Genomic DNA, 14,638 nt, shown 5'->3' on the forward strand with positions numbered 1-14,638 from the left:
GACCAATCCCAAGCGAGCTACGATTGTTTAGAAATTTTAGAGACGCTGGAGTTAGAAGTTATCATAACTTTGGTTAGGTAGTTTTCCTGTTATTACGAATAAACAGAAGTAAAATGTCAAACGATAAGGTAGTGTGGAAAGAGCTTTTGAAAAGAAGATTGGCATCCTCCATGAATGGTTTGCTGCATCCATATATTGGTTGTGTTTATTTAAGTAGCTAGCTAGGCAAATTTAATAGAAACCTGAATAGCTAGTTAACGTTACTTCTTTATTTTTGAGTAAGAAGTAGCTATCCAGCTAGATAACTAACTACCGGTAGCCACACTAGCCATCTACCCACGTATTTCAATGATTGAACCTTCATGTTACGTTGACTTATCAATTTCTGTTCACATGAGAGGACTGAGGAGAAGAAAGTAGACGAGACAATACTCTTCACTAAATACTACACCGAGTGGAGGGGAGGAAGCAGCACAGAGAACTACAAGAACATTCCACGCTTCTACTACAGGGCAAGCAATTGCATTTTCTGACAATCTCTAACATTCTAACTAAACATTTTAACTAATCAACCATTTTTAACAGCTTTATAGCCTACAATAATTATGATATTATTGACGTGTGTCATGTTTAATGAAGTCTTTTATCTTTGTGACCCATATAGCTTCCTGCAGAGGATGAAGTTCTCTGACAGAAACTGCGAGAGGAGTCCAGAGCCATCTTTCTGCAGAGGAAGAGCCTGGAGCTTCTGAACAAATGAGGAGTTACAGGTGAGACTAACATCTGGCAGAATCAAACACATGTTTATTAAAATAGAAAGCTTTACAAGCACCAGAAAAGTGCATAAGTCTATTCAAGTAATCAAACCTAATTATTTGACCTAAATCTTCTTTCTGTTATATAGATCCTTTGGTTTCTGCTGGACCAAGTGTCACCCATGACAGGAGAAGAGGCAATTATAAGCTATGACTGTTTTCTGAAGTTTGGAGACAAAGCAGGAGTAAAGTGCAAGTGAGTACTCTGCATATTAGTCATTTTGGAGCCACCACTTTTTATTTTATTTTATTTTTTTCAATTTTAAAAATTGATCCCCTAATTCTCCCCAATTTCGTGGTATCCAATTGTTAGTAGTTACTGTCTTGTCTCATTGCTACAACTCCCGTACGGGCTCGGGAGAGACGAAGGTCGAGAGCCATGCGTCCTCCGAGAAACAACCCAAACAAGCCGCACTGCTTCTTAACACAGCGCGCATCCAACCTGGAAGCCAGGCGCACCAATGTGTCGGAGGAAACACCGTACACCTAGCGACCTGGTCAGCGCGCACTGCGCCCGGCCCGCCACAGGAGTCGCTAGTGCGTGATGAGACAAGGATATCCCTACCGGCCAGACCCTCCCTAACCCGGACGACGCTAGGCCAATTGTGCGTCGCCCCATGGACCTCCCGGTCGCGTCCGGCTGCGACAGAGCTAGGGCTCGAACCCAGAGTCTCTGGTGGCACAGCTAGCAACCTGGTCTTAGACCACTGCGCCACCCGGGAGGCCCTGTTTTGTGCTAACACTCCCTCAGCTGGATGGCCTGGAGACGTCCTTCTATTCCTTCTATGTCTGCACCGCTGTCCGCAAGTTCTTCTTCTTCCTGGATTCTTTACGGATTGGTTAGATAACTAACCAGAAACACTAGTCAAATGTGCAGACTTATACATGTATAAGAGACGCTGAGGTTTTGAATTCCTATCTGTAAGATTCCGATGATTGATCATGCCTACAACTTGTTTGCCTGTGCCCACTCTTACAAACAAACATCTTGCTCCATTTATTTATGTTAATTTCCAGGGAAAATTAAGATTCAAAACATCTTGGCCTGCAGTTTTTTTGGATGATCTACTTAAGCTAAGAGATGAGGAGCTTTCCAAGAAGAGCCAGGAATCCAACTGGTTCTCTGCACCCTCTGCTCTTCGAGTTTATTGTAAGCAGCAGCTATTTGATTTCAACATTTTGCCTAATAGACATCGGACTAATCTGAAGCCGGTAATACCTGAATGTTAAAATAAAAAAAGGTACTCTAGATGTCTTTGTTCTGTCTTGGTAAGATGGTCGATCATCTGTTTCCTCTTGCAGGTCAATACCTGAATCTGGACAAGGACCACAACGGCATGCTCAGTAAGGAGGAGCTGTCTCGCTACGGCACTGGCACTCTGACCAGTGTCTTTCTGGACTGCGTGTACCGGGAGTGCCTCACCTACGACGGAGAAATTGTAAAAACCTTATCTGCATGGGGTCTTCCCTTGGGAGTTTTTTTTTGTTAAACTACTGTGAGAAGGTCACTTCCGCTAACTTTTTTAAAGATCATTCTACTCAAATTCATGAAAATGAAATTATGTTCTCTTCCTTTGAAACTCATCTCAAAATTGAGGACAGTTTAATTTTATGTCTTGATCTCAATGACATCATAGCCAATTCTATATTAACTCCAAAAATGTTTTTGCTAGCGTAACATTACTGTATTTTAGCTAACAACTATTACATACAGTACATCTATTAATAGGGTTGGCTACACTTCCAGGATTACAAGCTAGCTAGCTAGTTACCTTGGAGATTTCTCAGACAATCATGAGAATCTGAGGAAGATGTGTAACTTGTCACTCTTACCTTTAAAATTATTATTATTTATTTGTATACATTTTTTGGTGTGGTGGCAACGATATAGCAGCCGCCACAAATATAGGGGAAACATAGGACCTGATTTAATACTAAATCTGGTCTTGACTCTGTGTGTATCTCTCCCAGGACTATAAGACGCACGTGGACTTGTTCTGGCTCTGGAGAACAGGAAGAAGCCTGCAGCGCTGCAGTACATCTTCAAGCTGCTGGACATGGGGAACAAGGGCTACCTCAATGTCTTCGCTCTCAATTACTTCTTCCGGGTGAGATGGACATCTGACAGAACATGCCACATTGGGCCAGAGATAATAGAAGTCAATGGAGACAGCAGACAGCGGGACCTTGCTATCCTGCTCACTGTATAAAAAGTGTTGTCATCTATTATGTAAAAATAAATAAAAAATCTACCAGGCCATTCAGGAGTTGATGAAAATCCATGGGCAGGAGACGATATTCTTCCCCGGATGTCAAGGTAAATAGACTTTGCCCCATTACCATATTCACCATGGATGAAGTAACTGAAGTGTTCTACTGGTTACTGTAAAATCAGCTGGAAGTATCCGGAAATAAGTCTCATCCAGAAATGTTGTGGAGGGATTAGGTTGTGGGTGTCAAGGATTTGTATGGAGTTAACCATAACTCATAGTGCTCAGTAGGAGTTCAGTGCTGCTGCTTTTGTTTCCCCAAGATCTAATCTGAGTTTGCTGATACAATATTTAATGCTAGCTAGGTTTCCCTCCAGTTGGTGACAGATTTTCATGCGAATATACAAAAATGTGCATAAAGAAATTTTTTATTTTCCCACCAGTGGTGTGTTTCCACCAAACAGACTTCAGTGCATGAGATAGAGTACACAAAATGTATTTTTCGTGTAAATTTTCATGTACTGAATACAAATCTAACGTTCAATGTGTTTCCATCGCATTTTCAACTCTACCAAGAGTTTTGTTACACGGTTATCAAAACTTCACACCAGGGTTAGCCTACACAAAACACAGCCCTTAATATAAGTCTTTCTAAAATACCCAATGGGAAAAGTGAATGGTGGAAAAACGATTGGAAACATTTCTCTGTTTGACCGCTAGGTTTTATGGGTATTATGACACCTCCACTGTGGGGCTCTATGAAATAAGTAAATTAACTTAAATATGAATAGGCTATAGTTTACTACAGTGTCTGTAAATTAATATTGATAATGGAAAGAAGTGGAGGGCGCTCAACTAACTTGAGTTGAGCTGCAATCCAAAAATTAGGTCGCTATTGACAGGTCAACACGCTTATTGGCTACCATGGTGAGCGAGCATTGCACCTTTTTTATTTTCAATAAATATTGATTACCCATTTAATTGTCTTTGCCTGCAAATTGTCCTCCTAAAAGGTAGGCTATATCCTATATGCAAAATGACTGTAGCTCAAGAGAAAGATCAAGTGTTCGCTCTCATCATTCTTGCTGCTTCAAGTTCAGTAGATAGGTACAAGATCAGGTGTGGTTAAAATAGTAGGCTAGCCTATGCATGGGCGGAGAAGCATGGGGCAGTTATCTTTCCAAGGAAATTAACTTCTTAAATATGAATAGGCTATAGTTTACTACATTGCCTAGAAATACACATTGATCACCCATATTTGTCTCTGTCTGAAAATTGTCCCACTCTTAAAAAGTAGGCTATCAAACATAGCTCAAGAGAAAGTGCAAGTGTCTGCTCTCGCTCCAAACTCTGCTCTCTTCAAACTATATCTAGCCTATTGGCTGATATAGCCCAGTAATGCCAGATGTCCACCAGATACATATGCATTTTGTTTGGCCGAATGTCTCGGCTGCATTTTCCATACTGAGACACATGTGCTTCGGTTTTCAAGTAGCTAAAAGCTAGCTACATTGAACAAAAATATAAACGCAACTTTAAACAATTTTACAAAGTTACAGTTCATATAAGGAAGTCAGTTAATTGACTTAAATTCATTAGGCCCTAATCTATGGATTTCACATGACTGGGCAGGGGCACAGCCATGGGTGGGCCTGGGAAGGCATAGACCCACCCACTTGGGAGCCAGGCCCAGCCAATCAGAATGAGATTTTCCCCACAAAAGGGCATTATTACAGACAGAAATAATCACAATTACCGCGGTTGGGTTCGGGACCAGTTCTTGCAGTAGTGGGTGGGAGTTGGACAGCAAGCAAGCGGGTGCGGGTTGAAGAAATCAGTCTCGTGCAGACCTCTACATCAAGGTCATCACTGTTCACTTTCACCACCCTGTGAAGTTTGTATGACTTTACTCACATAACTGTGAATGAAAATGTAGTTAGTAGCTAGGTTTCCATCCATTTGGCGACAGATATTCATGCGAATGGCCTATTCTACAATCCGCATAAAACAATTTGTGCATTTTCCCACCATAAGCTATCCAATTGGTGACAGATTTTCATGCAAATATTTTTTTAAATGAGCATAAATATGCACATTGACATGTTACGGATAAAAGACAGTGTGTGATGACATAGTGCACATAAAACACATTTTTGGGTTAAATTCACAGATATCAAATAGAAAACACAAGTTAAATGGGTTTCCATCGCATTTAACTCTACTGATGGTTTTGTCAACAACAACAAAATTGCGTTGTATAGCGAATGTGCCCACTCTGGTCTTGGCACATGGGCTCTAGCCAACAGCTCAGATACAGTGCAGGTAGCCTACTACATGATGATATTATTATGGACAAAGGGCGAAAATATTTGCATTTGTCAAACAGCAGCCAAGCATCGATGATCACCAGAATAAGACCCACAGTATTTGGAAAGGAGCATCACATCTCTTCACCATGCACTATCACCACCCTGTGAAGTACATCATTTTTAAAATCTGTAGTCTAATAAACTTTATGCTTTCCAAAGTCGTAGTGGGAGGACCACATAACATGCCATCGCATGACTCCCAAGTTTACTTCGATATGATGGTTATTATATAAATATTTGCGCATTTAAAGCGTTTCCACCGACATTTCTCGTATAAATAATTTGACCGACACAAAAAGAGCCCACCTTGTCTAGCGTATTTTGTTTTGTCGACAATTGGAAAGTTTACCAACAAATTTTTCAATAGGACCTGTCATAATTTTTATTTATTTATCCGACGTAAAAAAAAAATAGGTAATTTGTTCATTCGACATGGTGGGATCTTTTTGTTTCGACGGAATTAATTATGTGAGAAATAGCGGTGGAAACCTTTTTTTATGCGCAAATATTTATATAATAACCATCCTATTGAAGTAAACTTGGAGTCACGTGTGTGGTCCTGACTCCTACTACGATTATGGAAACCATGCAGTTTATTAAATTACAGATTAAATCAATTATGATGAACTTCACAGTGTGAAAGTGCACAGTAATATTGATGCTCATTTCCAATAAATATCGAGGGTCATATTCTGGTGACATGATGATTGATGCTTGACTGCCGTTTGACAAATAAAAATATTCTCGCTCTTATCCATAATAGTCTCATGTAGAATAGCCTACCCGCACAGTATCTGCGAGCTGTTGGCTAGAGTGGAAGTGCCAAGATGAGAGTAGTCATATTTGCTGTTTGTGACAACTATCGATAGAGCTGAAAATGCGATGGAAACACATTGAACTTTAGTTTTTTATTCGGTACATGAAAACGTTAGCAAAAAAAGTATAGTTTGTGTGCACTACATCATCACACACATATGTTTCTCTTCAAGTCAGTTTGGTGGAAACACCGCTGGTGGGAAAATGTGCATATTTTCTTTATGTGGATTTTAGAATATTCCCATGAAAATCTGTAGCTAATTGGATGGAAAGATGGCTACTGATGTGTCATGCCATTAAATCTTATGGTTCCCTGACAACTTTTTACAGACCCAACCTGCATTCTCATTTGTACTAGTTGGGATTTGAATGTTTTACATAATGATTTGAATAATTAATTCAATAATAAGTAATTTTAAAACAATTTGCAATGTTGTGCCTTCAGGATAATATCTTTGACATGGTGAAGCCAAAGGATCCATACAGGATCTAGTGAACAGCACCCAATGAGACACAGTAACCAGCATCCTCATTGATTTCAACGGCTTCTGAACTTTTGAAAACAGAAGTTCTGGTTGCTAATGACAGCGACACCGCTGACCTTGACAATACATGAATCTTCTGTCAAACTGGGAAGGACTGCAAGACCAACATTAAGAGGATATACAATGCATTCGGAAAGTATTCCTACCCCTTGTTTTTTCCACATTTTGTTACGTTACAGCCTTATTCAAAAATGTATTAAATAAACTCATCAATCTACACACAATAGCCCATAAATACAAAGCAAAAACAGGTTTTTAGACATTTTTGCAAATGTATTAAAAATAAAATACGTATTCAGACCCTTTGCTATTTGACTCGAAATTGAGCTCAGGTGCATCCTGTTTCCATTGGTCATCCTTGAGATGTTTCTACAACTTGATTGGAGTCCACCTGTGGTAAATTCAATTGATTGGACATGATTTGGAAAGGCACACACCTGTCTTTACAGTTGACCATGTATGTCAGAGCAAAAACCAAGCCATGAGGTCGAACGAATTGTCCGTAGAGCGCCGAGACAGGATTGTGTCGAGGCACAGATCTGAGGAAGGGTACATTTCTACAGCATTGAAGCTCCCCAAGAACACATTGCCCTCCAACATTCTTAAGTGGAAGAAGTTTGGAACCACCAAGACTTTTCTTAGAGCAAGCGGCCCGGCCAAACTGAGCAATTGGGGGAGAAGGGCCTTGGTCAGGGAGGTGATCAAGAACCCAATGGCCACTCTGACAGAGCTTCAGAGATCCTCTGTGGAGATGGGAGAACCTTCCAGAAGGACAACCATCTCTGCAGCACTCAACCAATCTGGCCTTTATGGTAGAGTGGCCAGATGGAAGCCACTCCTCAGTAAAAGGCACATGACCGCTTGCATTGAGTTTGCCAAAAGGCACCAAGATTGAACTCTTTGGCCTGAATGCCAAGCGTCACATCTGGAGGAAACCTGGCACAATCCCAGGGTGAAGCGTGGTGGCAGCATCATGCTGTGGGGAAGTTTTTCAGCTGCAGGGACTGGGAGACTAATCAGGATCGAGGGAAAGCTGAACGGAGCAAAGTATAGAGATCCTTAATGAAAACCTGCTCCAGAGCACTCAGGACCTCTGAGTGGCGAAGGTTCACCTTCCAACAGGACAACGACCCTAAGCACACAGCCGAGTCAATGTAGAAGTGGCTTTGGGACAAGTCTCTGAATGTCCTTGAGTGGCCCGGCCAGAGCCCAATCTAACATCTCTGGAGAGACCTGAAAATAGTTGTGCAGTGACGATCCCCATCCAACCTGACAGAGCTTGAGAGGATATGCAGAGAAAAATGGGAGGAACTCCCCAAACACAGGTGCGCTAAGCTTGTAGCGTCATACCCAAGGCTGCGATCGCTGCCAAAGGTGCTTTAACAAAGTACTGAGTAAAGTTTTTTTTTTTTCATTTGATATATTTGTAAATATTTCTAAAGGTCTGTTTTTGCTTTGTCATTATGGGGTATTATGTGTAGATTGAGGAATGTTTAAAAAAAATCCATTTCAGAATCAGACTAACGTAAAAAAAAAAAAAAAAAAGTGGTAAAGTCAAGGGGTCTGAATACTTCCCAAATGGACTGTATGTTACAGTTGAAGATTCTTGACACACACTACTGTGGACTTGGCAAGACAGTTGTATGTAATTTAAATGTTTATTAATGTACAGTTCATATAGAAAAAGAAAATACTATGTATTTTACACAAATTATTATAAAAAGCTTTCAAATGAAACCGGTTTACATTAATAAATTAGAAAATATTTGTTTTCTTCAGTATGTTGGACTCTAAGATTTTCTTTCCTTGTGTGTACATAGTACAGTAGGGTGGGAAAATAAATTGTTTAACATCTGTCTTAATAAAGTGTCTCTTGGCATTTCAAACTCTTTGGGCAATCTTATACACGGTAAAAAGTAGTTATCTTGACAATACTGCATTCCAAAAGAGAGTAGCAGATTTTAACATTAATTTATCATGTTTGACTTTACCTTAGGCATCCCTCTCAAGCCCTGTACACTGAGAAGGGACAATAGCAGATAAGCTCAGCTCTAGCAGAGATACAGTGCGCTCCAAAAGGATAGGGACAGTGACACATGTTTTGTTTTGGCTATGTACTACAGCACTTTCGATGCAGACTGTCAGCTTTAATTTGAAGGTATTTTCATCCATATGAGCCGTTTAGAAATGACAGCACTTTTTGTACATGTTCTCCCCCCCATTTTAGGGGCCCAAAAGTATTGTGACAAATTCACTTGTGATTCAAAGTTGTCAAAAGTTTATTTGGTCCCATATTCTTAGCACACAATGATTACATCAAGCGTATGACTCTACAAACTCGTTGGAGTCATTTGCTGTTTTGTTTGTGTTTCAGATTATTTTGTGCCCAATTTGTGTTAGGAATATCGGACCAAATACATTGGTGAATTTGTTCCAATACTTTTAGTTCCCCCATTTTAGGGGACCATGTACAAAAAGTCAGTCATTGTATAATTTCAATTTCCAAGTGCTGGAGTACAGAGCCAAAACAACAAATAATCACTGTCCCAATACTTTTGGAGCTCACTGTATTTCTAATATACGGCCCTGGACAACAGTAATGTCTAAAGTCTTCGCACAGATGCCAATGAGCAACGTGTAAAGTTATTACATTAAAGGCCTGGGGACAGATCACAACATTAAATTGATGGACTCTGAAAAGCACTGTGCATAACTTCTCATAGTAACACAGTAACATAATTGTGGGCATTCTGAAATGAAAATAGATTTTCATGGTTGGCCATTAATATAAATAATTTTCCATTCAAATAAATCTTTACTATTCCTATAACATTGTGCACATCTGGAATGGTTTTAGAAAAAGGTAACTTATATCGCCGCTAACTGGTTGAAAATAGCTGCTAACTTATTATGTAACAATATGTACCTGAAAAAATAAATCAAAGACCTTTCTTAAGGTCTTTGATTTAACCTGCAAATAGTTAAAATCAGCATCAGATATCATCCGTGTGCTCATTCATTGTCACTGACACACAGCACAGCAATGTTCATTGCACACAAAAGTTCATGCATATTTACAACGCAGCAACTAAAAAATGTATATATATATTTTTTTTTTAATCCGTGACTTACATAGAACATAATCATTTAGGCAAAAATAAGAAAAGTACATTGAAAAAATGTTGAGGATACATCATTAAATCAATATGATAAAAATAAGAATTCTATGCTGTAGCAAAAAAAAAAGGCTGAGCAGGCAACATCGGGAAATGAGAAAAATGGAAACACCTATTTAATTGAACTGTTAGGTGGGGATGGGGGCAGGACATCTGTTGGCATCAGGTGTGAGATCTTGATCCAGCTCGAAGCTGACGAAGGAGGCTTTGCCCTCCGGCTGCTCCATGGCTGGCTGCTGGATCTCCTGGTTGTGCTCCTCCTCAAAACGACGTTCTGCCTCCTCAGACAGCCGGTTCTCCTCCTCCTCCTCATCCTCCTGTCAGTCACAACATGAATGAGAAGCAGGAATATTACAAAGTAGTAGTAACAAATTAGAAGTAATGAAGCATTCCAAGGTCTGTAAACAGATGCTTTCCACAAAGACAAGACAACAACGTACCTCCTTTTTCATTCTGTAGTACTCGTCAATAGCATACTGGTACTTGGGTGAGGTAATTCCGAACAATGAGGCCATTCTCTCCCCAAGATAGTCACAAACTGAAAGTAAAAAGCACAAGGCAGAGGCACAGTATTAAAAACACACAGAACATTCAATTTATATAGGCTACATTTTAAGTCACTCATCATACATGTTTATCTTTAGAGTGTAGTATACAAAATACCACATTTACCTGAAATAGTGGAGGTTGCCACTCTCCAAATGTGAAACCAAAAGTATGGACCCCAATTCAACTTGGACTGTATCAAAAACATGACACAATAAGAAAACAAAGTTAACAAAATGTGGGAATTATTCATTATATTCAAGTGCATGTCATGGAGTAAAGGTCAGAGAAACCAACCGGGTCAGCTGAGGTCTTAACAGCGATAGAAACTTGCACTTCCTCATCTTCATCTGTGCTGTATTCCGCCATGGTCTCGCCACTGGCAAAGTAAATCGTTCTACGGGGCACCTTCTGCTTCTTCATCCCCATGTCTCCCAGCTCCACACTCTCAAACTCCTTCACCATATTGGAGCTCTGTCAATCATCATAACAACAGTTCATTCTCCAGACGTGTTTGGTTACATACAGCTGGTAGAAACAGAATTTTACTATCATAATTTAACTACTAGAAAGAATAGCAGCTACATTATGGTTGTTGACATTTGTCACACATTTGAATGAAAACATTCCAACGCAGCATGTTTATTCAAGCAGTTTCTGTGAGTGTTTAATTCGTACCGTAGCGAATGAAAGCGTGCTAGTGGCTGTTACTATGGTAGCTAGCTATGCATGTCGTATAAATATACAATTGTGAACGAATTGGCAACAGAATGCACATATTTATTCCTGTTCGAGACAGCTTCCTACTAGCTAGATAGCTACTAGCCAGCTGCTGAGGCTAACGTTACAGTACAATGAAGTAGCTAGCCAGCTAGCTAAAAAAAACACACAGTCGTTTTTTTGTTGGCTAAACTCATGAGAACAGGTATAACATTTGAATAATCACACCTTTTCAGTGTCCATAGCTTGCCACAAAGAGATGATGACATTAGAGAGATACAGCGACGCCGTTCTTATGCCGCGTTCAAATCAACTCGGAAGTGTCCTTCTTCCAACATCAGTTTCTTCAAGACAACTGATCTTGCAAAAAATCGAAGCACTGTTTCCTGAAGCATTCTGCCCTGTTCTGAAAGAACTCCCTGGGTTTACCGTCATGTTGTGCCTGGATGTTTGGTCGTGTCGTTTTATTAATTTGTTCGTTATGAGAGACTCATTTCTAAGCACTTCCCCACATAAAACACATTGTGGGCGCTCCTCGTTATTTCTCAAAGTTTGTATGAATGAGACAAAAAGTAATCACTGTATTTGCGTTTCATGACGATTGAGCTCAGTCAGAACTTGTGGCTAGCATGAGTCCATTTCGTGACAGCGGTGAGTGATGGCGAGTGGGAATAATAAGTCAGTGGCATGAACGACAGCGCTGCAGCATGTGGGTCGCGGAGTGATCTTCAACAAAACTCCAGAAAAAAATATCTGGTAAACCGCGAAGAACACGGGCATCTCCCTCTACCTCTCCCACTCGCGCAGCTGCCAAACTGAGCAGAGACCGCTGCTAAGCAGAGAGCGCAGTTGCACTTGGCCAAATAAATTCCAGTAATTAATGAAATAATTATACATTTACGTGGCGACTCACCATTAACAGGTCCGCTGCGACCCATTCTTTAAGAAACGCTGCTGTAATTTATACCATACACTTTTACAACATTCATTTCATTTTGATAATGTTAAAGTACTAACTAACAATGGAATGTTCCTCAATAAAATTGAAGATGGGACTTTAAATGGGTGTCCCAACTCTATGGTCACTAAAGAACCGAGGTAAAGTTGGTTTTATATTCACACATTCGAACATTCAACAGACATTCGCCAAAGGCCATTTACAAATGTTAAAATCAATAACTAATTAATCGTTTGTCACATAATCATCAAACTAGATATGATTTATTCTATAAACGTCTTGCATACTTTTACAACCTTTGTTTTGAATACAAATTCCAGTTTTGATTTTATAGAAATATGTAAATATATTTTATGTATTTCTATAAAATGAAAACCTGGAATTTTCCCCTAAAACAAAGGTTGTAAAAGTATCCTAGACATTTATAGAAAAATAATACCTAGTTTGATGTTTCTGTGACAAACGGTGAATTAGTTATTGATTTATACTTCTTTAAATGGCATTTTATAGATTTTATGTATTTCTATCAAATCAGAACTGGAATGTTTACTCAAGGCAAAGGTTGTAAAAGTATACTAGAAATTTATAGAATAAACCATACCTAATTTGATGATTCTGTGACAAACTGTGAATTAATTATTGATTTATACTGTTTAAAATGGCATTTTATAGATGTTATGTATTTCCATCAAAACTAGATTTATTTTTTCAACACAAAGGTTGTAAAAGTATGCTAGAAATGTATAGAATAAACTATATCTATTTTTATGTTTCTGTGACAATGAGTTAGTTATTGATTTTTACTTTTGGCGAATGTCTGTTGAATGTGTGAATATAAAAAGTGCCTTTTGGCAAATTCCAAGCAGGCTGTAATGTGCTTTTTACTGAGGAGTGGCTTCCGTCTGGCCAATCTACCATAAAGGCCTGATTGGTGGAGTGCTGCAGAGATGGTTGTCCTGGAAGGTTCTCCCATCTCCACAGAGGAACTCTGTAGCTTTGTTAGAGTGACCACCGGGTTCTTGGTCACATCCCTGACCAAGGACCTTCTCCCCCGATTGCTCAGTTTGGCCAAGCGGCCAGCTCTAGGAAGACTCTTGGTGGTTCAAAACTTCTTCCATGTAAGAATGATGGAGGCCACTGTGTTCTTGGGGACCTTCAATGCTGCAGAAATGTTTTGGTACCCTTCCTCACATCTGTGCCTCGACACTATCCTGTCTCGGCGCTCTACGGACAATTCCTTCGACCTCATGGCTTGGTTTTTGCTCTGACATGCAGTCAACTGTGGGACAATATATAGACAGGTGTGTGCCGTTCCAAATCATGTCCAGTCAATTGAATTTAGCACAGGTGGACTCCCAAGTTGTAAAAACATCTCAAGGATGATCAATGGAAACAGGATGCACCTGAGCTCAATTTTGAGTCTCATCGTAAAGCGTCTGACTACTTACAGTATGTAAATAAGGTTTTTCGGTTTTTGCTTTGTCATTATGGGGTATTGTGTGTAGATAGATGAGAAAACATTTTAATACATTTTTAGAATAAGCCTGTAACGTAACAAAAGGTGACATCGTTAAAAAAATATGTGACATCATTAAAAAAAACAGACTGACAGGCTACAATTTACCGTCTTCGAGACGCCAAACTGATTTCCCAGATAATCACCCTTTTCAAAAAATCGCATCCCAACAAGAAACGAATCCTTGTCTGATATACTATCATCCCCTACAATTATCGACACTTATTTTTCATTCCATTCTTCACCACTACTTTTGTCCATTCTTCTTCGGTATTGGGTTGGCGGATCGCAACCAACTTTTACGGGAATACACTGCCACCTACTGTACTGGAGTGTGAGGCCAGTCATGCCCTACCTACATTAACTTCCGGTAATACAAAATTGGGAAAATGGAACATTACCCTGCCAACTATTAACCCTCACTAAAAAACTCACCACCCCATTCCACTATTTAATCCTACTCTAGGCCAATGGTCTGGGAGGACAGAACACCCCCTGCAAATCTTCTGCAGTACAACCCCACAATCCTAAGTACTTCTCTGCAGCTGCCACCACCACCTTTATTTTATGTGACTTATGTTCCATTTCTACAGTACAGTTGACAACCATGGCTATGAATGCTAAGAAACCCACCTTACTGAAGCACATGTTATTCCCATCCCTCTCTGTTGGTCTCTGCCTACTCACAGGAATCCCCTCAGGATCTCTCACCCTGTACCCATCTTTCTCTACAACTTTCTTCACTGCTTCAGCATATGACACTTTCTGTACTACTCTGACGTCTGGAAACCTCAACCTGCCTTTCTCTCACCGGACACCTCCGATCTCCAGTGCCATGGGCACCCCCACAGCTTACACACACAACTTTCTCCACCGATACTACACATTCCTTAATCTCATGCCCTCCTGCACACTTCTCACATCTAGGAATCTCCCTCCTACACACTGCTGCAACATGACCATAAGC

At 39.9% G+C, this 14,638-nt stretch overlaps 1 protein-coding gene and 1 pseudogene across 1 annotated transcript; one reads left to right on the forward strand and one right to left on the reverse strand.

The window, feature by feature from the left end:
- The first annotated feature begins 17 nt into the window (after positions 1-17).
- LOC120060039 lies at positions 18-4,090 on the forward strand (annotated as a pseudogene).
- Positions 4,091-8,405: 4,315 nt separating this feature from the next.
- LOC120059923 (protein FAM177A1-like) lies at positions 8,406-11,532 on the reverse strand. Its single transcript, XM_039009001.1, has 5 exons — positions 11,426-11,532; positions 10,775-10,951; positions 10,604-10,670; positions 10,372-10,469; positions 8,406-10,248 (listed from the first exon to the last, which is right to left on the reverse strand). The coding sequence occupies exons 1-5, from the start codon at positions 11,438-11,440 to the stop codon at positions 10,060-10,062; spliced, it is 546 nt and encodes a 181-aa protein (XP_038864929.1). The 5' UTR covers positions 11,441-11,532; the 3' UTR covers positions 8,406-10,059.
- Between the last annotated feature and the right edge of the window lie 3,106 nt (positions 11,533-14,638).

The sequence above is a fragment of the Salvelinus namaycush genome, chromosome 15, assembly GCF_016432855.1.
Source record: "Salvelinus namaycush isolate Seneca chromosome 15, SaNama_1.0, whole genome shotgun sequence".
NCBI lineage: Eukaryota > Metazoa > Chordata > Actinopteri > Salmoniformes > Salmonidae > Salvelinus > Salvelinus namaycush.